General features: G+C 52.4%; 3 protein-coding genes across 5 annotated transcripts in view; 2 read left to right on the forward strand and 1 right to left on the reverse strand.

The window, feature by feature from the left end:
- Positions 1-27,384, reverse strand: DCAKD (dephospho-CoA kinase domain containing). Of its 3 annotated transcripts, XM_069543648.1 has the most exons (6): positions 27,138-27,384; positions 25,233-25,344; positions 9,573-9,794; positions 8,745-8,948; positions 4,494-4,581; positions 1-1,287 (listed from the first exon to the last, which is right to left on the reverse strand). In XM_069543648.1, the coding sequence occupies exons 3-6, from the start codon at positions 9,682-9,684 to the stop codon at positions 993-995; spliced, it is 699 nt and encodes a 232-aa protein (XP_069399749.1). In that variant the 5' UTR covers positions 9,685-9,794; positions 25,233-25,344; positions 27,138-27,384; the 3' UTR covers positions 1-992. The 3 variants fall into 3 exon arrangements, with proteins under 3 accessions (XP_069399749.1, XP_069399748.1, XP_069399750.1); XM_069543647.1 differs by lacking the exons at positions 25,233-25,344; positions 27,138-27,384 and adding an exon at positions 19,349-19,461; XM_069543649.1 differs by lacking the exons at positions 25,233-25,344; positions 27,138-27,384 and adding an exon at positions 19,037-19,391.
- LOC138415485 (Fanconi anemia core complex-associated protein 20) lies at positions 23,595-24,554 on the forward strand. The gene is made up of 2 exons (XM_069544103.1): positions 23,595-23,686; positions 23,951-24,554. Exons 1-2 carry the CDS (start codon positions 23,595-23,597, stop codon positions 24,465-24,467), a joined length of 609 nt encoding a protein of 202 aa, XP_069400204.1. The 3' UTR covers positions 24,468-24,554.
- The window catches only part of NMT1 (N-myristoyltransferase 1), a 31,303-nt gene continuing 30,669 nt past the window's right edge, over positions 27,338-27,971 (forward strand). The window contains exon 1 of the mRNA XM_069543646.1: positions 27,338-27,689. Within this exon, the coding sequence (XP_069399747.1) occupies positions 27,559-27,689 (131 nt within the window). The 5' untranslated portion in view covers positions 27,338-27,558. The remainder of the gene's footprint in view (positions 27,690-27,971) is intronic.

The raw sequence follows: 27,971 nt of genomic DNA on the forward strand, positions 1-27,971 counted from the left end.
TTTCAGATCAACACACTTTATTCAGCACCAGTGGCAGCTCAGGCTCTGCACCAGGGACAGAGATGAATAAGACAGTTCCTGCCCACAAAGGGCTTACAGTCTAGGAGAGACCAACCAGCTTTTGGTTGATTATTATACTGTGGATTCAGGTAAAACATGGTAGTGGTGGCAGGGTGGTGACCCAGAGCACCTAACCCCGCCCTGAGCTTCAGCTGGTGCCTGAGCTGGAGGGTAACCAGGTGGGGGGTGGAGGTGGGGGGTGGGGGTGGGGGGAGGGTTATTTTAGCTTGGGGAGCAGCAAGGCAAAGGCACAGAGGCAAGAAACATCCAGGTGCATGTGGACCACCAAGAGCTCAGGGAGGCAGAGTGGTAGGGGGCAGGGAGCGGGCTGCAGGGAGTGCTGGGGAAATACCACGGGGGGCGGTGGGTCATCTCAGAAGAGGCCTGGCCTCTGCCTGGATATAGCATCGCCCATAAGCGAATCCTTACTGTGTCCTGGCTGAGGGCTTCAGTCTACCGGGGAATCCTGCTTGATGGGGGCAGCCTTTAGTCCAAACTGATTCCCCGATGTCCACTAGGAGGACATTTTGGCCATGACGGGGCAAGTGCCTGGAGACGGTTCAGGCCCAGGGACCCTCCCAGCTTTAAACACTGGTGACAGCCCCTGAGAGTGCTCCTCACCCCCACCCACAAGAAATTAACAACAGTGTCTCACTGTTACTGTCACACCCTCTCATGGACTGTTCTGGGGGGGGTTCCAGAGGGAGGGGCTCTGGGGGAGGCGGAAAGGAGCATCTGCTGACAGAGGGCTGTTTCCCTGCCTTGGACAGGATGCAGTGTGTGCCCAGAGGAAAGGCCGGCCCAGGGCAGGGCTCCAGCCCAGATCCAGAGTGCGTGTGTTGAGGGGTTGGGAGGAAACCCGATGCATTTGTTCCCTGGTTCCAACCTCTGAGGAGATGGAGACCCAGCAGCTCCTGCCTTGGAGGGTCCAGCTAGGGGGAAGGCAGGAGGTAGTGGGTGAGGAGCAGGTAAAGCAGACTGACGATGCCGGCCAGCCCTGTGAGGACCCCGAGCCGCAGTGGCAGGTACTCCAGGGAGTGCTCCAGCTCCGCGTGCAGCAGGACCACCTGGCGTTTGGTGACGCTCCACTCGCCCGAGTTGTCTAGAACGTGGCGGGCCATGCGGACCTTGTCCTTCAGGGGCAGCTGGGCCTTGATCCGGGCCTCTGCGTCCTCACGGCTCAGGTTGTTCCGCCGCATTAGCCGGGTCAGCTGTGTGTCTCGGTCACTAAGGACCAGGCAGAAGGGCTGCTTAGGCACTGCAGGCTCTGGACTTCCTCGTCCCTTGTTACAGGGGTGGGCAGCCCTGGAAGCTTGGGCTTCCCCCCACCTCACCCCACTCTTCATGAGCACCCTAGCACCACTGTGGGCTACCTAAGCCCCTTAGTATAACTGGGGAGGGGAAAGAGGGGCAGCAGCTGTTTTCTGCCATCTGGGGTCTCTGCTTGGCTACCAGGCCCGAGATTCCTTGATTTTAAAATGGGAGGATTTGGTCACCTGGAATCAGCGACATCCTGCATCCCTGGATGGGTGACCTTTACTGAAAGGCCTGGGTCTGCAAGCTAAATGCTTCCTGCAGTTCCCCTGGGGACCAGGGCCTGCGGCATAAAAATCAGCTTCCTGGCTTTCCATAAAGAGCCCTCTCCTTGTCTCCCCACACCCACCCCAGCACATTCAGAGCACAAGGACTGTGCTGAGATGGTGGCCACTGGGCTGGAGGCCACGAAGAAGCAAGATGCCCCAACGTGCTTCCAACAGAAGCAAGGACTTGAGAACTGGGTCCCCTTGGCCCTTGAGACAGGACTGAGCATGCACAGTAGGCCAAGCAGCACCCAGTCTCCCAGCTCCAGAGGAAAAACAAAGAATGCCTCTCTTGCCTGCTCTGATGTTACTGCCTGGTCCTTCCTCAGCAAGCTCCCTGTCCTGCTTTGGCTACACAGGCACTGTCCAGCTGTCCTCTGGAGCAGGGTCATCTTTAGCAGCCCCCTAGCTCTCTGACGGCCTAAGCCCCTAGATGGGAACAAGGGGGTAAAAGGCTGCAGCAGCTGTTTTCTGCCATCTGGGGTCTCTCTGCTTTGCCACTAGGCCGGAGTTTTTCCAGTTATAAGATGGGATGATCTGATGACTACAGTTTAATCCCTCTAGTCTACCTGTGGCCTAGACCTGAGGACCTCCTGGGATGTCAAGGCAGAAAGGACAGATATAACCTGAACACTAGCCAATTCCAAAGCCGCTGAGGACCGAATGTGGCAGAAAGTCATTTCTGGCTGACCAATCAAGGAAGACCTTGTATAAAGATGGTGTTTGTACTGGCCTCGAAAAGTTGGTAGGACTTCTGACTTCCTTTGTTAGGAGGATAGCATGCTGTCAAGGTCATGGGGCCAGTTCCCACCTGGCTGAGAACAAGGACTATATGCAATCCTTGTCAGGGACTCTGCAGATCTGTGGCTGGGAAAGTCTGGCTGAGAGAATGGAGATGGCTTGGGGCCACCAGTGAGCACTCATCCTTCAGAGGGTAAGGCTGAGACCAGTGGGCCTCCGGGGATGTGAAGGCAGAACTCGCCGACAGCCCTTCCTGGAGCTCAGAGAGAGTCCCATGTGGTTAGTTTAAGGACTGATGTTATTTGGGGTAAGGGAACTTTTGCCCAAATATTTACCCCACAATTGGCAAGTTCCTCAAAAAAGTGAATAATCACGTTTTGGTATAATCACACTTTGATAAATCCCCCATATTAGCTCAAATGCCCAAGGGGTAGTTTGCCAGTTAAAGGAGTCCATGTGGGGATGGACTTATTTTTGTTGAGTGTAGATCCCTTTTATGAAAGACAAATAATCCTTCATTTATCTCCTGGGTATCTCTCAAGAGTCATATAACCACATGTGATATCAGTGGGGGATGTATGGTACCCGGAACGCTGGGAAGGCTCTGGCCAGTGAGTGGGGCTGGAGGATCTCCTGGGAAGCTGGCAAATCCACAAAGCCCCATCTATCTGCCAGGAACCACAGCTATCTCTGCTCTTGGCAAAAGGAAAGCATAGGAGGAGGAAGGTGGAAATGTAGGCCTGAGTCACCTGGTGACTGCAGATGCAACTAGGTCCTAATTTGTTTACTCAGGACAAAGAATATGCCTGCAAAGCAGGAGACCTGGGTTCAATCCCTGAGTCGGGAAGATCCCCTGGAGGAGGGAATGGCAACCCACTCCAGTATTCTTGCCTGTAAAATTCCATGGACAGAGGAGCCTGGCAGGGTACAGTCCATGGAGTCACAAAGAGTCAAACACGACTGAGCAACTGACACTTTCACTTAAATATTATACTCTGAGGGTTTTTTTTTTCCCCCCCCCGATCCCTTGGTACAAAGTTTGGAATTATATTAAAACTAAGGCAAAGAGAACTCTGTCTTCATGGAGTCTGCTTGGCCTCAGTTGACAGTCTTTCCCAAACAGGGAACAAAGAACCCAGAGAAGCTACAGGTTTACACGGGTAGACACAGGCCAGCGGGGGAGAGAATAGGAGGCCTGAGTCCCTGCTCCAGGTTCAGTAGATTCAGGCTGCCTTTAAATGACAGCCCAGGGCTAGGAGCTGGGAGGGCAGGGTGATGGGAGCGCTGAGCACTCCAGGCCCTGCCTCCGGTGTTCCAGGAGCCTCCCCTGCATTAGTCTCTTGAGAGCCACCCTGTGCCCAAAATACCTGCAGAGCCAAGGGCCCACCTCTGTGTCTGCTGTATCTGTGGGTGGCATCCCGGAAGTTTCTGGAAGGCAGAGACACCCTGAAGCCTCATCTACACTCACACCCCACTGGGACTATGACTCATTTTCTCTGACAGTTTGATCCTCTTGTTTGCCAAACCTGGATGCCAGTCTGCTCCAAGTCCTGAGGGATTCTGAGAACAAAGCACCTTTTTTAGCTGAGTTCTGACAGCTCCCTCTCTGCAACTTTCAGTTCATACATATTGCCAGTGGGTGACCCTAGACAAATTCTGTAACTCCTGGCTTGAGTTTCCTATGCCCCAGGAATATCAACTCCTGTCCTGACTACCTTATGTTGAGAGGTTAATTGATGTGGGAGCTGTTTGGAAAGTTGAGAAGCACTACAGGAGGGAAAAGGAAACCACTGAAGAGAACATGGTCCCCCCCGGCAGGGCCCAGCATCTGGGCTGAAATGCCTCCAAAAGCCAGCAGGGGGAGCCCTTCCCAAGCACTAGAGAGACACCTGGGGGCCATCACTTCCCACATCCACCCCCAGGCATATCTGGGCCTGGCTCTATAGATGTCAGTTTCTACAGGCTCTGGGCACTGCTACCCAACCCCCCGGGGCCTCTTGGTCACCACGTGGGGAAAGGGTAAAATGCGATCGGCCATTTCACAGGCACGTGCCTCACCCAGGGGGTGCTCCTTTCCAGCCTCAGTCAGGCCAGGCCGTGCCACACACTCACCAGTATACCACCACCGTGTGCTTCATGTACTTGAGCAGTTTCTTGGTCTCAAAAAGCAGGGGGATGTCCAGAATCACGTAGCGGTATCCTGGGGAGAGGCCAGGAAATGCACAAACTCAATTCTGTAAGCACACACAGGACTACATGCTCAGTGTGGGAACGAGCCAAAACCATTGTCCCCCACCATCAGGAGCTCCCCGGCAGAGCAGGGAGACCTTCTAAGGAAAGGCATAACCTGAATGCTGCTGCTAAGTCGTTTCAGCCGTGTCCGACTCTGTGCGACCCCATAGACGGCAGCCCACCAGGCTCCCCCGTCCCTGGGATTCTCCAGGCAAGAACACTGGAGTGGGTTGCCATTTCCTTCTCCAATAACCTGAATGCTAGCTGGTTCCAGTGCCGCTCAGGACAGAATAGTGCAGAAAGTCACTTTGGGATGGATGATCCAGGAAGACCTTATAGAAGGGATGGAATTTGTAGTTGCCTTGAAAAGCAGGTAGGACCTCTGAGACTTGAAAATGAGGAGGGCGGAGGTGAGGGTTCCAGGAATGGGAGTGGCTCTGGCTGAAGTAGAGGCCTGGAGCAGAGTGAGGCGAAGCTGACAAAGCGGTCACAAAGGGTTGAGTTCCCCTGACCTGAAACCCAGAGAGTTGCCACTTCTGAAGGGAGATGACACAGCCAAATTATAGGAGACTGGAGAGAGTTTCTGGGAGTAGCTGGGTCCTTTCTGCCCTATTTCACCCACCTTTCCTCAAAAAAAGAGCAAAAAGGGCTTCCCTGGTGGCTCAGTGGTAAAGAACCTGCCTGCCAATGCAGGGGACGTGGGTTTGATTCCTGGTCCCAGAAGATCCCACGTGCCGAGGGGCAAGTAAGCCACGACTACTGACCGCATGCTCTGGAGCTTAAGAGCTGCAACTGCTGAAGCCCGCGCACCCTAGAGGCTGTGCTCTGCAACAAGAGAAGCCACCACAGTGGGAAGCCTGAACACCACAACTAGAGAATGCCCAGAGCAAGCAGCAATGAAGAACCAGCACAGCCAAAAATAAATTAAATAAAAAAAAAAAGAGGTTCTCCCCCCAGGAGCCAGGTCCAAGCCTGGCTCCCTGCTGAAGAGTCCTGCAAGGCTATCTATAGATTCTCTCCAAAAAACTCATACGTGGGCAGCGGGAGCCGCCCCAAAGGAAAGAGGCTGCTTCGTGGCATCAGAGATAGAGCTCCAGCCAGGGAGTACATGTACTGGTCTGGAGGTGGTGGGGTGGTTATGACTAATACTACAGAACCAACTCCCGCGGGGTAAAAGACACTGTCTAGCCCACCTATTGCATTGGCCAAAAGGTTCATTTGGGTTTTCCTGCAACATCCTATGAAAAAACCTGAATGAACTTTCTGGCCAACCCAATACAAGCCAAGGCCAGTCCAGGGGGCAGCACCCTCACCGACTGTGAGCACACACGTCCCTAAGCTACTCACCCAGAGACACTTTGGGCTCCTAGTTCTCGACACCAGTGGCCACTGTGTAAGTGTCAACAAGCTGGCACGGGTCCAGGAGCAGTGAGAAAGGGCTGGGCCCTGGCTCTGGTCCAGAGACTCATGCCTGGCTTGGACGATGCCCCGTGAACACTTCCAACCACACGTGGTACCATCCCAGGGGCGTCACAGGGGAGCTGCACTCCAGGTGGTACAGGGGACATGGTGACCCAAGCCTCTGGGTTTCCTGTTCCTCGGGGCTCGATGCTCAGGAAGCCCAACAGACACCTTCAGGTGAAGCCGGGGTTGAGGAACGGGCTCTGGGATGCGCCTTGGTGGGCAGCCCCCGCTGTCTCGCTTCAGCCCCATTAACAAGCCTCACCTATGTCGGTGGGTGAAAGGATGACCCACCTCACAGGAAGATGGTAAGGCCTACGAGAGCAAAAGTTTGTAAACCACTCAGCTCCCCCTCACCCAGACCCTCGCTTGAGGCTCCACAGATGATAGCTGCTATTACTAGCATTACCAGTGTTCCTGGAGGAAGGAGGCCGGCAGCGCGGGCTCCCCGCTCCTCCCTAGCCCGGAGCAGGAGCTGAGTCCAGATCCTCCCTGGGCCCTTTATCTCCCTTTTCTGCTCCGCTCCCATCCCTTTCTCTCCCATCCCTGTCCTTTCTCCTCGGCCCCTCTCGGGAGCTTGCGGCCAGCTCTTTGGTTCGCTGGCAAAGGGCTATTCAGCTGTCACATCGCTCCTGCTTGATAAGCTCTGCAAACCATCCTGACTCTATTAAGACATCCGTCTGCCTACGCGGAGACCTCCCAACAGCTGGTGATCTTATCTGACGTTTGATTATACCAACTCTGACAGTTGTATTTGTTATACTCATCAGGGGAAAACTGGGACTGAGGAAGCCACAGCTGCCGTCCCCATTTTTCACCTTATCGAGCTGAAAAGAGCTTTCTGGCTTTTATTTAAGTGGTGGTGGTTGGGGAGAGGGGAGGCTGGGTAGACGACACAGCAGGAGAACTTTGGAGCAGGTGACATTATCTAATGTGTAATTTCATGAGGGGAGAGCTGCTGCCGCCCTGAAGCCCTGCAGACGTACGTACTCACGCCTGGCCTGGGAGAGATCTCGAAAGGGCAAGAATGAAAGGCAGAAGGCCCCACTCCCGGTTGAGGGACAGGGGCGGGTGCAGGGGAGGACAGAAGGGGTCCTGGCACAGACACAAGAGGCAGGACAAAGGCAGCAAGAGTCCAGAGACTCTCCTTGAGGGAGGCAGCGGGGAAAGAGGCCTGTGACAAGGAGATGGGGAGCAAAAGCTGGTCTGGCAGGGAGGATAATCCAGACTAGCTCCTGCCTGGCCAGGGCTCAGGGGCAGGGAAGGGAGTATCAATGTCAAGGCTGTTTGTCAATTCATCCGTTTCCTTCTGCAGGGAGGTACTGGCCGGGGCGGTGGGGTCGAGGGGGAAAGTCCCCACTCTGTACATGAGAACCTGATGTATGAGAGAATTTGGCCATGATCACAGTGCAAAAGCCTAGAAAAAAACATGAAGGCTCCTCATAGCCTCCAGGAAGCAAAGTCTCAGCCTCGTGACTGGTGACTGATGGCAGACAAGCAGGCAGGCCTTCAACTCAGAGCTTGGGCTAGAGGCTCCACGTCCCAGAGGCTGGCAGGCAGCTCTGCAGGGCCCTGGGCCAGCCTGTCGCCTGATCCCAAGCCACCGCTCTGGGCTCTCCCCCTTCTCCTGGGGGCTGACCCCATCCTGGACAGTAATGATCAGGCCACCCCGACCCCATGACGCCCTGAAGAACCATGCTTGGAATGCAGTGTATGGCTTGGGAAAAAGGCTGCCACAGACCCTGCTTTACAAATATGCTCCTCTCCTCCAGACCTGCCCCATCACTTGGCTGGCCCTGCACATGCCCGGCTAGCTCTCTCTACTGAGGCCCAGCCCTAAAGGATTATCCTCCACTGGAATTCACCCCTGCCAGCCCTGGCCATGCTGGAGCCTCCCTACCTTCCACCCTGCAAATTTACTCTCCCAGGCAGCTCAACTAGCACCAACTCTGACCATGGTTTACATTTGCTTGGTGACCCACAGTCACGGTGTGGACTCTTAGTCCCTAAGAACTTTCGAGATGGTATCATTAGCCTCACTTTGAGGAGGAGGCAACAGGCAGAGGGGTGGGCTCACTCTGACAGTCATGCAGCTGGAAACCATGAGGGCTGGGACTTAAACTCTGGTCTTATGACTCCATTATTCGTCCGCTATTATTATTCCCTGAAGGTTCCCTGGTGGCTCAGCAGGAAAGAATCCACCTGCAGTGTAGGAGATGCTGGTTTGATCCCTTTGTCAGGAAGATCCCTTGGAGAAGGGAATGGCAACCTGCTCCAGCATTCTTGCCTACAGGATTCCATGGACAGAGGAGCCTCATAGGCTACAGTCCATGGGGTCACAAGAGTCACACAAGACTTAGTAACTAAACCACGACAAAAACATTATTATTACTCCCACCCCTACGAGAAAAATCAGCTTTCTGGAGTTCAGGGCTCAAAAGCCTCAAGTGCCTCTTCTCATTAAACTGTCCACTCCCTTAAAAGTTGAGGAACATCACTTCATCTTTCTGGGGCTGGTACCCGGCTGCACAGGGGATGCCAATGAGCAGAGTGAATTCGACAGACTGCATGAAAACTGGTTCCCCCCTCCATGGACAATCTCTCTGCACAGAAAGGTTCGTGCCTGGAAGAACTGGCTCTGCCCTGCCTGGTCCCAGGTCCAGGACTTACCCCGGAGGAAGTACTTGAAGGTCTCTTTCATCATTTCCTTGCAGATCTCGGGGTGAGTGATGCTGTTGAGCAGGTGCCGCCGGTTGGGCTGGTTAAAGATCAGGTCGCCCAGGACCTTGCGATCAATGTCGCCATTCTCCAGCAGGACCTCGGTGCCAAAGGCCTCCACGATGCGCCGGTGGGCGGGGTATCCTGGCTGGACAACTGGGGCAGGAAGAGGAACCTGGGTCATTCTCTGGAGCTTCCAGGTCAACAAGGAGACTCCTAGGGGCTACAGGCAAAATGATGGGGCAACCCAAGGGTGCTTCTTTCAGCTGGAGCAAAAACAAAATGAGGGAGACTTCCTTTTTGGTCCAGTGGTTGAGAATCCACCTGCCAACGCAGGGGACGTGGGTTCGATCCTTGGTTCGGGAAGATCCCATGTGCTGAGGGGGCCACTAAGCCCACATAAGCCCGCGTGTCTAGAGCCTGTGCTCCACAAGAGAAGTACCGCAATGAGAAGCCTGTGTACCGCAACCAGAGAGCAGCCTTCTCTTGCTGCAACTAGAGAAAAGGCTGCGCAGCAATGAAGACCGAGCGTAGCCAGAAATGAACAAATAATGTTTTAAAACCCAGAGGAGGGAAAGCAGTTAGGGAGGGGACCAGAGCCCCCAGAATCCCTCGCGTTGGTCATGGGGTGAGGGGAGGGAAGAGTGAGCAGGAGAGGGGGGCCGCAGGGGGTGGGAGCAGGAGGCCAGGCTGATGGGAAAGGCCTGTCAAACGGTGAGGCCTGATGAAAGGAAGGAAGCAAGAGAGGAGCTGCAGGGTACAGCTGTGCCCACAACTCACCGTGCCGGGCAATGATGTCCACATCGATCACCGCACAACCCAGCTGCTGGAACACCTGGATCACCGAGCTCTTGCCCGAAGCGATGCCCCCTGTCAGGCCCACCAGGAACATCTTCCCAGGAAGGAGGGAGGTTGGTGAGATGGAGAACCAGGAGTCCGGAGTCACAGGGGCCAAGCTCCCCAGTGGTGAGGGTTCTCCACAGGAACGCCGGAAGGACCTGCCTGTGGGACAGAGCAGGCCTGGTCAGTGTGGGGCCAAGAGGCTGGGGGAAGGTGAGGCAAAGGCAGGCAAAGCAAGGCAGACACGACCTGGCCAGGCAGTGCCACGGCTTGAGCCTCAGGGCCTCTGGATCCACCTGAGACACAAAACTCTTTAAGGAGAGGCCTCCGGCATTCTTTTAAAAACATTCACAAAGAAGGCAAACTAACACTTTGCAAATTTAGCTATCAAAAGCTTAGTAGGCAGAGAAAAGTCAAGTGCTGTTAAGCAAAGAGAGCTTTCTGGAGGCGGCGATACCCCACTGAGGGCAAACTTCCCACAGGAAAGGGACAGCTGTCCCTCTGGGGTGAACCCAAGGCACTCTCCAGATGCCCCCAGCCTCCACTTCCTCGTCTGGACAAGAGGCTCACAGGAAGAAACGGCCTGCCCGTGTGCCCTAGTGCTGGCACCGGGACAGCCTGGGTAGCTGGTCGGGACTGAGAGGAATAATCCCTCCTCCTCATCGAAGAAGTGACCCAGGTGGGGAGCCCAGCGGCAGGCAGGCTGCGTGGCCACTTAGCCCAAAGTTTGGAGAAGGATGGAGCATGCCAAGAATAATGAGGAAAGGATGACAGGCTTGGCAGGGAGACAGCATTAAACCTGGCGTCGCGACTTGTGGCCCTCAGACGGAGAATCTGCAATACAGCCCAGAGGCTAGAAGCATGTATCCCTTCAAATTCAGCTCCTCCACTTACATGCCATGCAATCCAGGGCAAGTCACTTCCCTCTGGGAACCTCAGTTTTCTCATCCATAAAATGGGGATAACAGAACCTGCCTCCTAAGGCCTTTGTGCAGAAACTCCGCAGACTGACTGAGAAAATGCATCTCCAGCCCTTAGCGCACTACCACTCACATGCTAAGTGACCAGGAATGGAGGTGAGGGTGCTGGTGCAGGGTGGCCGCTGGGGGTGACGCTTGTGTGGCAAGGCACGGAGAGGAAGAGAGACTTTCACAAAATTAGGTCTCCACTCCTGCAACTGCAGACTCTCACCGTAGATTTTAAGCTATGTTGTATTTTCAGGACATGGTTACCATGTCCTGGACTTTGTTCCCAAGCTGGGAGAAATTATATCGAAGGCCAGGTCTCTCTCATCCTTCCTTCAGAAGTGTCAAAGCATTTCCAGGACCTTGAAATCTGTCACAGGACTTTATTTTTTGGTTAAACAGCAGATTTACTGTCCTGATTACACTTTGTTTGAACTTATATTCCAGCAGTCATGTACGGATGTGAGAGTTGGACCATAATGAAGGCTGAGAGCCAAAGAATTGATACTTTCAAATTGTGGTGTTAGAGAAGACTCTTGTGAGTCCCTTGGACAGCAAGAGATCAAACCAGTCAATCCTAAAGGAAATCAACCCTAAATATTCACTGGAAGGACTGATGCTGAAGTTGAAGCTCTAATACTTAGGCCACTTGACACAAACAGCTAACTCACTGGAAAAGACCTTGATGCTGGGAAAGACTGAGGGCAAAAGGAGAAGAGGGCGGCAGAGGATGAGATGGTTGGATGGTATCACTGATTTAACAGACAGGAACTTGGGCAAACTCCAGGATGGTGAGGGACAGGGAGGCCTGGCGTGCTAGTCCATGGGGTCACAAAGAGTCAGACACGACTTAGCGACTGAACCACAGTACTGAAATGAGCTGCTGAAGGAAAGGACAGGGCCTGCTTCTCCACAGGGGCCTGACACCTCATCAATGAGAGCAACCTGGTCGCCCAAGTTTGCTGGGTTGGGTAAAGGAGCCTGGAAGACCACATGGCAGAGCAGACCTCACCTCCTGCCTGTACACAGGACAGGACCCTTCTGGAGACCTACTGCACCAGGTCTCAGGGGAGAGGGGTAGAGGCACCCAGGGGGTTCTGCTGTGTCACACGGCTTCAGACGGGCTCTTTGTTTATGATGGTATAGACTGAGGACCAGAGAAGAGGGGACTTGCCCAGGATCACAGCTAAAAGCAGAGCCTGGATGGAAATCGGGGCTCCTAACTCTGTGTTCAGACCTCTGCCTTCATGTACTCAAGGAATGGGAAATTAATTTACATTTAGATTAAGAAGAAATAAGGAGGGTGCGTATGTCTGCAGGGCCAAAGAAAAATGTTTTCTTGACGATCACACTGGTTTTCCCTCTGCAGAACAGGGGGCCGAGTCTAACGCACGACCACCAGCGCACAGGCTCAGTGTCTGCCCCGGCTCCTGGGGTAATCTAGTGAGGATCTCCCCTTCTCGGGGCCCTGGCTGACTATCTGTAGAAACAGACTCACACCGGCTTGGCCTCCGCTGGGAAGGGCGAGGGCATGGAAGCGTGCATGCTCCCGGAGGCTGTGAGCCCCTGGCTTAAAGGGGCCAGACAAATACCAGCTGTTCCAGTCCCATAAGCCCCTCCATAGCTCGCTCCCTCACAAACCGCTGACTGAGCCCCTCTGGGCTTTGCAGCAACCAAAGCGAAACACAGGTCTTGCCCCTCAGGAAAGCTTGGCGAGACAGACAGTAACAAATGAAACCAGCCAAGAAGAGAACACTGACAGGGGACCGAAAGCTGTCACATGGTGCCCACCCTGGGGCTCGGGAGCACCGGTCTGCCCCCAGGAGCCGCCCGGACCCAAGGGCCCACCAGACCCTCAAGGCTCAGCAAGGAGGAAAGGTTTAGGTTCCAAGCTGCCTGGAAGTCAGGCTCCTGGTCCTACCCAGACCTGCCCTGTAGCTCCGCCCCAGGCACCTACAGGAGCAGTGGCCACCTCTGACATCCTCTTCCTGGTGTGGCTCAAAAATCATCACTTTGTAGAAGCTCCAGTTCCCCTCACAGCACTGCCATCCTAAAGCTGGCTGTGATCTGAATCCCCTATGAAACTTTAGAAAACATGTAGAAGAATCCCAGCATCCATCCTAGTCCTCTTGCCTCTGAATCTAGGGTGGAACTCTCGTCCCAGCCAATCAGACACCAGAATCCCGGTGAAAACGGAAGGCCGTGGACTGGAGTTGAGAGGCCTGGTACCAGCCTCTGCACTCTGCCAGAAAACTAGCTGTGATTTTGGGAAGCCGCCTCGGCAGCCTGGCCCAAGGTGGGAAGTGCTCCGAAGAGAGAAACAGCGGAGCCCCAAACGCCTGGCCCAGTCTGATTCTGTCTTCACACCTGTAAACGTGGGGCTGGACTTCCAGCAGGAAGAACAGCAGCAGCCCCGGGGTAGGCTGTGAGTCACGCTGGCGCGTCCTTCCTCCCATCCTGTGGTCCAGTGAACTTCCCAGGGCGGCCAAAGAATGACAGGCCCACTGGTGGCCGGCCGTCTCCCTCCTCAGCACCCACAGCTGTTCAGAGCATTGGCTTAGCTGGAGAAGGAAGGACACCACCAGGGCCCACAGCAACAAAGAGAAGCCAGTGAGTGGGAGCTGGATTCCAGACCTGGTCCCGGGGCTGGGATCCCGGGGCGGCGGGGAGGAGCCAGGGAGTAAAGCAAGGGTAGGACTGGGATTAGAGAGGTGGGGGTCTTCAGCCCTGTGAGGTGACGATAGAATGCTGTTGTGCTCCACTACTGCTGGGCCCTTTGGGTTTTAACCTCTTGGGCCCCCATGGTCTGGAGACGACAAAGAAAATACATTTGGGGAAGGCCGACCTCTCTTGGAATCTCCCCTGGCAGGGTTTCTCAGGGAACAATGAGAGTGGATTGTTTCACGGGCCTCCAGACGGGGCCGTGCCATCTGGGGAATTCTCAATCCACCATGCCCACCCTGCTAACCTAAGCCACCCGCACCCTAGACCCCTGCAGGAGCCCGTGACCTGGCACCCCCTCCCCCCCAGTCCCTGCCTTGCTTCTCTCAAGGCAGCCAGGCTCGTGGCTTAACGTGAACATCTGCTCCTGTCATCCCCATCTAAAACCTTCGCTGGTTTTCTCCTCCTCGACTTCGGAGGGTCCTGTGATACCGCTCACTGTCCACCCCGCTCCCATCCCCTCCGTCACTCCTCGTCCGCACCTGTGCTCGTCACACGTGCCTGCTGCCTGTCCCTGAACACGCAGGCTCTTTCCTGCCTCGGAGCCCCCACCTCTGTGGTTCCCCTGTCCGCCGCCCTCACCTCCTGGCTGACTCCTCAGCCAATCAGGCACCAGGCACTGTTCAGAACAAGGGCGCCTGCCCCTCCTGGAGCTCACACTCCACTGAAGGAGGCATAGAAACAGAAAGCTCACAATGTGTGAAGCAGTGCTAAGTAGGGGAGGGGATCAGGAAGGACAGGGGTCCTTGCTTTAACTGAGGCACCAAAGTGGTCACTCTGAGTCAGGGCCTGACAGCAGCAGCTCACCTCTCTCAGTACAGCCTCGTGCCCCTCTTAATCCAACCTGGGCCCCTCGCACCTCCCACCACTTCATTTCCTCTTCCTCCCTTGTGCCCATCTGGCTTGAATGATGTGTTAGATAAATTAAGCTCCACAAGGCCACAAGCCGTGTCCAGCGCTTGGACCCTTTTGTCCCTAGCATCTAGCCCAGGGTCCAGGGTCTGTCACTCACCAGGTGAGTGATACTGGTCACCTTATTTAACCTTCCTTTGAGTTGTATAACCCTCATCTGTAAAATGGAGCTAAGGAGCCCTACTGTTGGTTGCCATGAAAAGTAAATGAATTAATATATGTAAAGCGCTTAGAACAGTACTTAGCACCCATGGAGCTCTCGACCAAAGCTCCCTTTTCATTCTGATAGTGTTTGATGACCATCGTAGAATGAATAACAGAACAACTCCATGAGCAGGGAAAGGGACTGGAAATACTTGGGGCCACATTCTCCCTTCATCAGCACAGGGGAGGCTCCCAGCGTGCTCCTCTACCCAGGAGAACACACTGCTCACTGCTAGTAAATCCCTTCTGGAGAAAAGTGGAGACAAACAGAACACCCAGCAGCTTCAAGCAGAGTAAGGAACTGATATGTGAATGGACACTCTCTGCTCCCTTAGGACAGCTTGGGGCTTGGCTGGGAGAGACTTCTCTTGTTCTGCGTCTCCCAACCAACAGCCCCACACCTGCCGGCTGGGGCCAGGAGTCTGCTCCCTCATTAACTTCCAGCCTCCTTCCTCCTCTGCAGCCTCTCAGGATTTCACCCTGGCCACGAGCCTTTCCTTTGAATTACTTTCCAAAGCGGGTGTATTCACTTTGCTCCAATGATCAATATAATCATTCAAGAAAACGAGTCGTTCCCTACCTTGGGACCCAATTATTTTCTTGTGGAACCAGAGGTTGCAAAAATATATTGTTTTCCAGTTAACTAGTAAGTGCTATTTTTATCTACGCTTTCCCCACTCCTCATCTTTCATTATTGGTGAGAAGCTGCTGTTTAAACCTGAGTCCAAGCTCTCCTCGTCCGCTGGACCTATATTAAGTCAGCACCTCCTCCTCCAGGCTGCTAGGAGCTGGCGGGAGTCCCCAGAGCAGGGCTGGCGCTCAGCCTGCCTCTCCCTCTGCCCTGCCAACACCGAGGGAAGGCAGGTCTCTCTTCTAGAGCCCCCTCCAGGCACACACCACTGCTCCAGGGAGGTTTTATGGGCGGACATGGAGGTTGTTTGGACTGGACAACTATGCTAGGGTCACACAGAAAAGTGATCACAGGGAAGGGCAAACCTCAGGGGCTGTGAAGTCACAGGGCCTGGGCTGGGATGGCAGCCATGTGGCCTCGGGCAATATACTTCAGCGCTGTGGGCTTCTGTTTCCTTACGTATAAAATGGGATTAATAATGAGTACTTGGGACTTTCCTGGTGGTCCAGCGGTTAAGACGCCAAGCTCCCAACGCAGGGGACCTGGGTTCAATTCCTGAGGGGGAGCTAGGATTCTGAATGCTGCATGGCGCAGTCAATAATAACAACTACGCACAGGGGTTTCATCGGGACTCAATGAGGTACCACATGCCACCATCGCCTCATCTTCCCTAACTCCGCGTGTGACATGTCTGTGCGGTGGTCTACTCCTTTCCCTGAAGGGCACCTCCGTCCTTTCAGTTGCTCAACCCCAAACCCTCAGCATCCTTCCGGTTCCTCTCTCACCATCTTCATCCAACCCACCTGCCCCCTGCCAGCTCTACCTCCCAGACACGCCTGGTTCCCCCCAGCCCTGCGTCTGGCTCCCGGGTCACTGCAGTGACTTCTGAGTGATCTGCTGCCACCTCTGCTCCCCGACAGTCTGCTGGTCACACAGCAGCTAGCGTGATCCTAAGATCACCTCTCCGTCTCAGAGTTCCCGTGCGTCTCCGGACAGACTCAGCTCCAGCCTTTCTGGGCACCTCCTCCCACTCCCCCCGTCAAATGAGACCCTCCAGTCACCCTGGCCCCTTGCTACCCCTTGACTGTGCTGGGCACCTCCCACCTCGGGCCTGTGGACACGCTGGCTGTTCCCTCCACATGCAGGACCCTTTTCCCAAAGGTCACACGGCCCCTTTCCCCTTCTCTGTCCCACTGCTACCCAATCAGACTGTCCTGAATATATAAAGTAGCATCCCTCTGTTTCCCTCATGTTCCACTTTTCTTCACTGCGCTTATTATCATCCCTCAAATACGTCTATGTGATTATTTGATGTAATGTGCCTCTCCCCCTAGAATCTGAGCACTATTGTATTTAAGGTGCTTAAAACAGGGCCCAATAAGTAGAAGGGCCTCAAAAAGCATCTATTGAATACACCAAGTGTCAGTCCTTCAGTTTGCGATTGTATAGACTGTAGCCCTCCAGGCTCCTCTGGCCATGGAATTCTCCAGGCAAGAATATTGAAGTGGGTAGCCATTCCCTTCTCCGGAGGATTTTCTCGACCCAGGGATCGAACTCCGGTCTCTCGTGTTTTGGGTATTTTTTACCATCCAAGCCACCAGGGAAGCCCCTGAATACATGAAGCACACAGCTAAATGTCCAGCTCATGGGTAAGCAGGGTTAGGGTTAGTTGCTCATTCTGAGGCATGAGGCAGATGCCCCCACCCCCACCTCCCAGGGTAAAAAAACTGGAGATTCATTCTCTATTGACCAAAAAACTCCAAGACATTAATAGCAGAACAATTAAGGGAGGAGGCTGGACCCTGCAAAGGCCACATATTTCTCATTCCTGAAGTCAGGAGACCTCCCTGAACACACATGGGCAGAAAAGGCTCCTAGGAGGCCAAAGGGGAATCATGCCCAGGGATGATCTACCCAGATGCCTTTTTGGTAGGATCCATCTTGGCTAAAAGATGCATATGCCCCCATGGAAGGATCTTAAGGTATAACGAATATGGACTGTGTACCAGGCAAATCGTAATGACTAGCCAAAGGAAATGGGGAAGAAATACCCCATAAAAGTAATCAAACTACCACGAGGGCGAGACTCAGCAACTCAGGGACTCTCCCTTTGAGTCTGCCCCGTGTGTCTAACCATACGTACTGCACTCTTTTTCCTCCTAATAAATACTTTACTTGCTTCACTACTTTCCGTCTTTGTGGAAATTCTTTTCTGCAGAGCTGAAGGGCCAGGGCCCTTGTCACTGACCACGGGTCTAGTGGCTAGGATCCAGTGCTTTCTTGCCGAGACCCAGCCTCAACCTCTGGCTGGGAACCCAAGCCCCACTCCAAAGCCACTGCAGGCTGAGGTCACATGAGATCAATTCTAGCAAATATACAGGGATACCTATATGAATTAAAAGAAAAAGTTCCACTCAGCTTATTAAGAGAAGCATTTCAAATAAGAGTTAGGTTTAACAATGATCAAAACTAGTTATTTTGGTCGGTTTTGTATTTTACAATTTTGGAACTCAGTCTAAAAGAAAATGTTTAATAGTATGACAACACAATTTTCAAAAATGTTTTAGTTTTTATGAGTATTTTTGTAGCAGAGCAGAACAACAAACCAAAGACTTTCGAGTATAAAACTGATTTGACTAGAAAAAGAAATTCTGTGGAGGAAATCAAGTGGAAACAGGAGTTCAAGGTGGAAAAATGAACATGTAAAATTTCAACTGTTCAATAAAAGCTGGTTTGTGTAATCTTTTCCAAGGATGAGGGAAAATCAAATCAGTATGGTATTTAGATTCCTTTGCAGACTTAAGTGCCTTGACAGTTTCATTTTAAAGATGTCAATATTTACAATTAACCAGAAATCACAGCCTTTGCAACTATTGAAACTTTCAGAGGAAAATTTTAGCAACCTAAAAATGTGAAGAGTGGGTAGTTTCTGAAAGGAAGCTGAGCTCAATGGCTACTGCTGGCCTGCCTTCAGTCGTAAGGGCACAGGAACCAAGTGAGGTTCTGAACCCTTTGAACAGGCTTCCCATGAGGACAGTTTCAGACCTTGATCAAAAGAAAGAGGATTTGGTGGGAATTTAGGGCCCTCATAAGGGAAAACTACTTCAACCAGCCTGTCCACTTCCTATCACAGCCCAATCTCTGTCACCGTGTCCCCAGGCTTGTCCGCACCCTGCCAAATCCATCTGACTTATTTAGGCAAATCTGCACTCCAATATTCTTGCCTGGAGAATCCCAGAGACGGGAGCCTGGTGGGCTGCCATCTATGGGGTCGCACAGAGTCGGACATGACTGACCTAACAGCAGCAGCACTCCCGGCCCCAAAGAAAACACATTTCAAAGCCTTCCATTTCCTCAACTTTAAAACTAGGACTTAATGACAAGGTTCATTTGGGTGAAAACTTCCCCATAACTAAGAGACAGAAAAATTTTTGCAAACTTCGTAAACAAACTCAGCGCCAGAGGCGCCAACGCCTCCATCTGGGAAGCGGGGAGAGGGGAGAGAAGTAGGCTACTCTTTTCATCAACGCAAGAGTTGGGAACTCCACGCCACCAAAGTTTCATGTGAGCAAGCAAGAGTCGGAGCGGTACCCACAGTCACACAACTGGAAATGGCAGAGGTTGGCTTCAAAAATCAAATTTAGATCTGACCACAAAGGTCTAAAGTGCAGGGGATGGTTATTTAGTCGCTAAGTCGGGTCGACTCTTGGGGCTCCATTGACTGTAGCTGCCAAGCTCCTCTGTCCATGGAACTCTCCAAGCAAGAACCCTGGAGTGGGTTGCCCTTTCCTTCTCCAGGGGATCTTCCCATCCCAGGGATCGAACCCGGGTCTCCTGCACTCTGCAGGCAGATTCTTTACCGAGTGAGCTACGAGGGAAGCGGCTTTGGCCTGAACCTTGGTTCAAATCCACTATTTCCACTGCTTTCTAGTTGTAAACCTTTCTCAGTTTCCACAGCTCTAAAACATTACCTTACTTAGTAGGGTTGTTGTCAAGGCAATGAGTCACGGAGGTAAAAGCGTATGACCAAGAGCTGCTACATAGTATGTGCTCAATAAGCTGTAACCGAGGCTCAAAAAGAAAGGCGCGTATTCTACGCCAGCCCAGCACGGCTACTGCGCCAATACTGCGCCTGGACAACAATGCCTCCAGGCTGGACGAAGCACTACAGGCGCGATAGCCTGAATGACACAGTAGACAAAGTGACCCCAGGGGCCGCAAACCGGCCAGCCCCCTAACCCGGGTCCGGCCGCTCCCACTTGTCCATGCGGCGCGCTACGTACCCTGGGACTCCGACCCGGCTTGCCCGCCGCCGCTCGCCCAATCTCAGAGGCGCTTACTGGGCGGCTTTCTGAAGACAGGCGGGGCCTCGGGAGCGCGCGCACGTGGACCGGACGTCCGGCCAGCTGAAGTGGGGCGGGGCCGGCGACTGGGGGCGGGACCCGGAAGGCGCCCCTTCCTAGAGTGCTCGGCAGGTGGGGATCGCAGGATTATTGTGCCCTGGGCGCTGAAACATTTGCAAGTGGGAAGAAACTCGGGGCGGGCGGGGCCTAGCTTCAAGTTCGGACTGGCCACCACTAGCTGTGCAGCCTCTGGCATTGGTAACAATAGCAATGGTAGTGGCTGCTGCCAAGTCTTAACAGCACTCTGTAGGCATCCTCACTGAATCTTCACAGTCCTTGAGGTAGATACAATTACCATCCCCATTTTTTATTTATTTTGGCCTGGCTGGGCAGCTTGTGGAATCCTAGTTCCCCAACCAGGGATTAAACTCCGCCCTCATCATTGAAACCACTGGACTTGTTGCAGGAAGAGGGACCCCTTTCAGGGCCTGAAACTGGGCTCTTGTCTAACGCTTGGAAATGAATTGTCTGAGGAGACACATGTGCTGACAAAGCAAGAGATTTTATTGGGAAAGGGCTTCCAGCCAGAGAGCAGCAGGGTAAAGGAACCTAGGAGACCTGCTCTGCCACGTGGCTCACAGTCTCTGGTTTCATGGTGATGGGATTGTGCCAATCATTCTAACTCAGAAGTCCTTCCTGGCGGTGGACACCTTGTTCAGCCAAGATGGATGCCAGTGAGAAGGATTCTGGGAGGTGGGGGCTCTAATTAGCCATCTTTGTGGTTCAGTCTGCCAACAGCAGCTGCATCTCTGCTCTGGGGTGATCCTGGAGGCTGAAGGGCAGCTTCAGGGGCTTCAACCCAGGAACTTCCTCTGAACTGAAGCTCTGTCTTGGCAGTTTTGAGGTGATGTCATCAAGGACTTTTTCAGCTCAAACACATACGCTCTGTTATTTTGGATGGCAGTAATAAACTTTGAGCTGGCTTGGACTGTATACACAATCTTACTTCATCCTGATAATGACCTGTATCTCAGTCACCCCTGTGTCCTTAGCATCTAGCATGACGCCCAGACCACAGAGCTACTTCAAGTCGTTTGGTGCTCTCCGAGTCCAGTAGAGATGACTCCTTTGACTCCTGGGTCTTTGACTCAGTTCTTAAAATTAAACTTACTTTCTGTATATTTATTTTAAATAAATATTAATATGCAATTAACTTTATACTCTCCCTCACAAATATCATTAATATTTATTCTTTATTAAATAGCTTAAAACAGAAAAAAAAAAAAAAAGACTTCCCAGCTGGGAGATAAAGTCCAAACTCTGAAGATGAGCCTGAAACTCAAGGCTTTCTGTGACCTGGCCCCTGATCACTCCTCCAAACATATGTTCTACCATATGTCTTACCATATGTTTCCCCTTGGGAAAGGCACAGGAAGAAGGCAATTTAGTTACTGCACTAGACTTTGCATGAAAACAACAGGTTCAAGTCCAAGCTCATCCTTAGTAGCAGTGAAACATTGGACAAATCATTGAACTTCTGTTCTTCTCATTGTAAAACAAGAATTATAGCAGCCCTGTTTACTGCACAGGGTCAAACAAAACAACTGATGGTAGGGCTCAAACGAGACAGTACCGTGTGAGCTCATTTTGTGAGTAATAAAGTGCTCTATGCACATGAGTGGTCACCATACCATGTGCTCCTGCCTCTGCCCCTTGTCTGCAGTGTTTCCACATCCTGAAGCACTTGTCACTTCTTTCTCACTATTCACTCATTTATCCAGTCATACACTAATTAATCCAATAAATATTAATTGAGGGCTTGGACTTCCCTCTGGCTCAGTAGTAAAGAATCCCCCTTTAATGCAGGGGACATGGGTTGGATCCCTGGGTTGGGAAAGATCCCCTGGAGTAGGAAATGGCAACCCACTCCAGTATTCTTGCCTGGGAAATCCCATGGACAGAGGAGTCTGGTGGGCAACAGTCCACGGAGTTGCAAAAGAATTGGACAGGACTTGTTAAACAAGAACAACAAAAAAAAACCAGTGTGCTGGCCCAAATGATAAAGAAGTGAGGAAAACCCAACCTGTCTGTCTTCATAGAACAAGGGTCTTGGGGTGGGGGGTGAAATGGTTGCAAACTGAACAACCACACAAACAAAAGTAAAACTGCAGGGAGAGTTCTCTGGTGGTTCAGGGGCTAAGACTGGGCACTTTCAATGCAGGGAGCCTGGGTTCAATCCCTGGTCAGGGAACTAGATCCCTTGTGCCACAACTAAGAGTTTGCGTGCAGCAACTAAAACCTGGTGCAGCCAAATAAATAATTTTAAAAATTAATAAACTTAAAAAAGTAAAACTGCAGCTGTGACTCCAGCTCAGGAGTGGGTCCACAGGGCCCCCAAAATGATCATGATGGGGGAATCCAGGGCTTAAGTTGCCTCCAAGGCCCAGTTTGTGTCCTGCTTTCTCCAGGAAGCCTTTTCTCACCACCCTGGCCCAGAGGTCTACAGTGCCTGCCCCACCTCCATCTTCAGTTAACTTATCTATCCAGTTCATTTAATCACACCCAGTCAGGCCTTGTTATTTTGGTTTCCAGTGTGTCTGGTTTTCCCGATTTCACTGGAAGGGCCTTCTGGGCAGGGAAAGCTTGGCACTCTCTTAAATCCCACAGCACTAGGCAGAAGGCTGGGCCCACTGTGGTCCAGGGACCTGGTATATCAGGGACTGTCACATGGAAAAAGGATGCCCTTTCTGAGCGTGAGCTCTAGTGGGGACAGGGAGCTGCCAAAGACCATCTCTCCAGCCCCTATTTCACAATTGAGCCCACTAGCCCTGTTTTTCAGAGGAGAAAAGCTCTCTTTCCTAGGAAAGCCAGGATGTTGCCCAGTATGATCTTTCTCCAACAAAAATTGCATCATCTTTCTCTCCAGTTAAAATCCTTCCGTGGCTCGCAGTCTCCAGGGTAAAATCCAAACTCCTCAGCGTGGCAGCTGCATCCCTTCCCAGTCTGACTTCTGGCTGCCTCTCTGTCTCAACTTCCAAAATGCTCCTCACACTTCAAGCTGGCCACATCCTTCTCCTTTGTGATATCGCCAAAGCACCCACTTTCATACCTTTGGCCTAGGATGTCCACCCAGTCTGTCTGCTTCTGCTACCAAAACTCAGCTCAGCCATCTTCTCCAGATCCCCTTTCCCAGGTTAAGGATTCCACCTCTAGGCTCCTGCTACACCCTGTGGCTACCCCTCAACTCTTTTCTGCACTGTGTCCTGTCAGACCAGACGCCAAACAACTGATGGAGGGGACCCAGGGAGGGGACTGTGTTGGTCCATCCCTAATTGTCTACCTTCTGCCACAGAGCCCAACATATCAGGACACGAGTGCTCCAAGCCATTGGCTAAATGAATCATAAAGGTGACCTGGCTCATGCCTTCCTAGGCCCATCTGAAGAAGGGGATCTCTGATCTGCTGGGAGCACAGCAATGACCTTGATCTGGGATGGACATCATGAGAAAGGTTTTTTTTGATCGCCAGGAGTGATGCTGACTTTCTGGGGGGAAAACACTACTGCTTTGTGTGCACTGTCTCAGATGAGGACACAGGCTCAGAAAGGATAAGTGACTTGCCAGGTCACAGGCAGAGCCAAGACTCAGAAGCCAGGGAGTTAGAATCTGGAACCTACTCTTAACAACTATATTCTATTGTCTCCAGTAATAACCGAGAAGGAATAATGGAGGTATGCACACTAGGAGTAAATTCCAGAATCTGCAGAGGTTTACAGGCACATCCTTCAGCCATCCTTTGGGGCCTGCTGTACCTCGCTCACTTGTATGAGGCTCTTGCCAGAATGGGTGGATAGGAAGAGCCAGCAAAGCTAGATGGGAAAACTGTGCCACTGTAGTGTGTCGAGGAGCTCAGAAAGCTGGGGATGTTTACCTCAGAAAAAAAGGAACAAGACTTAATTGAAAAATATGTAAAAACTATCTAGAATTACATAGGATTATATGCTTTTTTTTTTTCATTTTAAAAATTATTTTTGGCTGTGCTAGGTCTTCGTTGCAGAGCTCAGGCTTCTCACTGCAGTGGCTTCTCTTGTTGCAGAGCACAGGTTCTAGACTGCTCAGGCTTCAGCAGTTGTGGCTCACAGGCTTAGTTACTTAGACATTCAAGCAAGCTCAGGCATTGAAGTCACATGTGGCAAAATTCAGTCATTAAATGGACATTTAAAAAAAAAAGGTCGTCGCGGCTAAGTCTGAGCCGCCGGAGGCCGCCCTCTGGGGCCGGGTGAGGTTGGAGGCTGGGGGCAGCGGGGGGCGGGGGGCGGGGAAGGGTCCCGGATGGGGCCTAGTGTCCCCGGCCCAGCGGTAGCCGGGTGTCACGCCCCCACGTGCTCCCTGGAACTCGCCTCGACCCCGCCCCGCCAGCCCTCCTCCCGCCCCATTGCCGAGCTGCACCCACCGTCTCTCCCCGCTGAGTCCTTCCTGTTCCCCGAGGGCCCCGCTCCCCGCTTCCCCTGTGCTGTGATTATGCCCACCCTCGCCGCCCCAGGCCTCCGAGCAATACCTCCGGGTCCCTCCCGGATGGCGGTGAGTGCGCGAAGCTGTGGACTGAGTTGCTGCGCACCGCGAGCGCAGACCTGAACGAGGACGGCGAGCTGCCGCCGCTGCCCGCGTTCCCCGGCCAGGAGCCCAAGCGCAGTCCTGAGCCCCCGCCCCTGGAAAGATTCACCGTGGGAACCGAGACCTTTTTCTGGACGCCCTTCCCGCCGCCCCCGCCGGGGCGAGGCGGGGACTCGGGCGGCTCCGACCTTGTGCTCAGCGCGGTCCGGGGGCACACGGGGTCCCCCCAACAATATGCAGCGCCCGAGCTCCGCGGAACCCCCAGCGCCGAGGAGCAGCTGTCAGAGGAGCAGCCCTCCCAGCGACAGCCGTCAGTGGACGGTGCGACGACCCTGCAGAGCTGTCCCATGTGCCAAGTCGACTTCGTCCCGGGGCTGGCGCAGCTGGACATCGACAGCCACCTGGCCCAGTGCCTGGCAGACAGTACGGATGACATAGAGTGGTGAGCAGCCCGGCCAGTGCCTCTCCCACCCTGGCTGGGCCACCTCCTCTCTGCTGCATATTAAAGTCCCCAAAAGCTGCATATTAAAGCATGTCAGCGTGAAAAACAAAAAAAAAAAAACAAAACAAACAAAAAAAAAAAGGTGTTGGGGGCTTCTCTGGCGGTCCAGTGGCTAGGGACTGGGTTTGATCCCTGGTCCAGGGACGGGGGAGCCTGGCGGGCTGCGATCTATGGGGGTCGCTCAAAGTCGGACACGACTGAAGCGACTTAGCAGCAGCAGCAACAGGGAACTAGATCCCACATGCTGCAACTAAGAGCCAGTACAACCAAATAAATATAAATTAAAAAAAAAGATATTTATTAAATAAAACAATAAACATAAAGCTTTTAAAAAGGTGTTGGGAATTCCCTGGTGGTCCAGAGGTTAGGACTCGGTGCTTTCACTGCCGGGGTCAGGTTCAGCCCCTGGCTGGGGAACTAGGAGTCTATAAGCCACGGGGCATGGCCAAAAAAAAGAACAAATGAAGTGTCACATATACTCAATTTCTTTTTAAAAATGTAAAAATTTAAATTTTTACTATAGAGAAATCATGAATCCTACGAAATCTACGATTTTAGAAGATTCTAACTTGGATTCCAGAACCTTGGACTCATACTTGCCTTCTGAGCTTGGTCACCTTAGTCACATTGCTTGCCTATCTCCCAGAAAAGCTCTCCACTGAGGCAAAACTGCTTGGTTTGCAGTAAAATACCATGCAGAGTGTCTTACTTAAGCTTTAGATTGCAAGAATGGCAAGGGGCCACAGACACCAGCACCATCATCCTCCATAATCACTCTTCATGAGTCCCATTTCATTAGCCTTCATTCAGCCTCTGCAAATCTGTAGGAAAAGAAAATATAGGGCTTGGAATTAGAATACCAGAAATGAGTTCTGGTCCAAGGTCTGCAACTAGGTATCGCTTTTTTTTTTTTTTCCAAGCAGTTTTCTTCAAGTCTCCTTCACAAAGTCACATGAGCTATTATAACTGAAATACTTGGAAAAGTTAAATCCATCTGTCACGTGAGTGTATGTTCCTCGGTTCTTTGTCTTATCACAACAAAGATTTGGAGTGACGGACATTAAAGCCCCCTAGGCGTGTCACAGCTCTCAGGTCTTGGATAGACCATGTTATAGCTCTCAGGTCTCGAAAGGACCATGCTATAGCTCTTAGACAAATCAGTCTTACAGCTCTATTTTATTTAGAAGATAGCAGGAAAATCCATCTTCGAGGTGTGAGGGCACGTTGATCCAAAGACACAAGAAGAGCGCCCCAGCATGCCGGAGAGAGACACAGAGAGAGCTAGCTTTGGCTCCTCTATTTATATGTTTCTCTCTCCCTGGGCCTGTCCTATGTAAATTGGGCCAGCCCAGAGTGTTGTTTGTTTTACCTGAGGTCCTCACTCCGGTCCTCGGACCTTCTTTTGTTCTATTTTTGCGGGCTTTTCCCTTCCTTGTCTTTTAGCCACTGCCATTTTGGACTCCTTTTCCCTATTCTACCTACCTAACACATCTAACACACATAAGGCTTTATTATTATCTCTGACCGCCTCCTTTTGCCTGCATTGCATATAAGGCATCCTACTGACCACAGTCGTGGCCCCAGAGAGACAAAAATGGGTAACAGTTTTCAGGCTGAGCAGGAGTCTTTGCCTTCCAAAGTCAAATATAAGTGATTGCGGGTTACCTGCTGCTTCGGATCATATTCTTAACACTTCTGCTCTTGCCACTGGTATACAATCAAGCATTGACTATATTTAGCTCTCTTTTGTTTTACTTCCCTGAGTCAGAAGGGAAATACTTCTTCCCACTCTATTCGTCTTCCCACGCTGAGACTATCCCAAAGGCAAGATCATTTCCGTTTTTGGCTGGATCATTTCATGCAGCTCTCTGATGATAAGAACTTGTCCTTCCCTCAACACCCACATAACCCAAGCTGAATGGAAAATCTCTAGGAATGGTAACCATGTCTTTGGGCTCTGCCTCAACACTCCGGTGTGATTTACTCAACCACAGGGGTGAGACCCAAAGGACTGGAGCATTCAGTCAAGGCTAACAATAGCTTAAAAGATGTCAAAATTACCTTCTAATAACCGATTTACTTGGGTAGATGTATGAGACGATGGGACTTTAGTGGTAAAGAATTTAGAGAGTTTAAGTCATATCCACATGCGTATACTTCTCGCCTCCCCCCGACTCCACCCCCGCCACTTAGCTATTAGACTGTCCAATTTACCCACCAATTTTGGGGCCAAGTTTCTTGTCTGTGAAAAACGGGAGTAGTGCCCACCTTCTAGACTTGTTGAGAAGAAGGCAGTAAGTAATTGAGTAACTGGAGGGCTGCTGCTGAGAATGAAAGGGACTCTGTATGGGGAAAAGTTTCAGACCAAGAAGGGCTAAGGCCTGACAGAGCAGTCAGATGTCATTGGTCAGGATCAGTGCTCCGCACATCACAATCCACCGCCTTTCATAAGGCCTCGAGCTACCAACGACCACTGGCCGCCCAGAATCCCGAGCGAGGAAAGGCGGCCAGGAGCCAGCCAACCTGGCTTCTTGCAGAAGGACGCTCCAAGAAAATCCTATGCATTTGGGCTTCCAGTGGGTCGCAGCCGCAGGCCTCAAGGCCTCTTACTTACCTGAGAATGGTAACGGTCCTTAACGGCAGCCAATAACGGCTCAGAGCCGGCTGAGGTCAAACCTAGGATTTTGAAGCCCACGCCCCAAACCCTAAACTGCATCGAACTACAACTCCCAGCATGCGATGCGACCGCCCGGGTGGCGGAGGGTGGGCCTCGCCAAACCCGGGCCCTTCTTCCCTCCCGCGCGGCCGAACTCCAGAACTTCCGGATAGTGCTGGCTCCCCACCCACGACGGCCTCCTCTCTAGATATCTGGGTATTGTAGTCCATCTTGTTCCGGTTTCCCGGGAATAACCTGCTCCTAGATACGGCTACTTTCGCCAAAAAAACTACAAAACCCAGAATATCGCGCAAGTTCCCCTTGTCCAATAGGAGCCCCCCATGTAGCGAGGCGCGGAGGCCGGCTCTCGCAACTCAAGATGGCGGACGAGAGTGATACAGCAGTGAAGCTGCCGGCACCTCCGCTGCCGCAGATGATGGAAGGGAATGGAAACGGCCATGAACACTGCAGCGATTGCGAGAACGAGGAGGACAACAGCTACAACCGGGGGTAACGAGATCCTCGGAGTCCAGTTCCCATCCAGTCCGCCACAACCTGGGTCTCTGGGGGTGCGGGGAAGTCACCGGGAGCTTAGTGTAGCCCTACCCCCACATTCTTATTGGCTGAGATATTGGAATCCTGTCTGGCGATTGGTTGCTGTCTTTGTCATTTGTCGGGGGTGGGTGCTCAGTATGTTAAGGCCCAGAGACATTCAATACTTTTATTATATAAAAGTTCTGTGTAATGTTCCCGTCTTGTGGCTCATGCGCTTCCGGGGAAAAGAGCATGTTG

The sequence above is a fragment of the Ovis canadensis genome, chromosome 11, assembly GCF_042477335.2.
Source record: "Ovis canadensis isolate MfBH-ARS-UI-01 breed Bighorn chromosome 11, ARS-UI_OviCan_v2, whole genome shotgun sequence".
Lineage (NCBI taxonomy): Eukaryota > Metazoa > Chordata > Mammalia > Artiodactyla > Bovidae > Ovis > Ovis canadensis.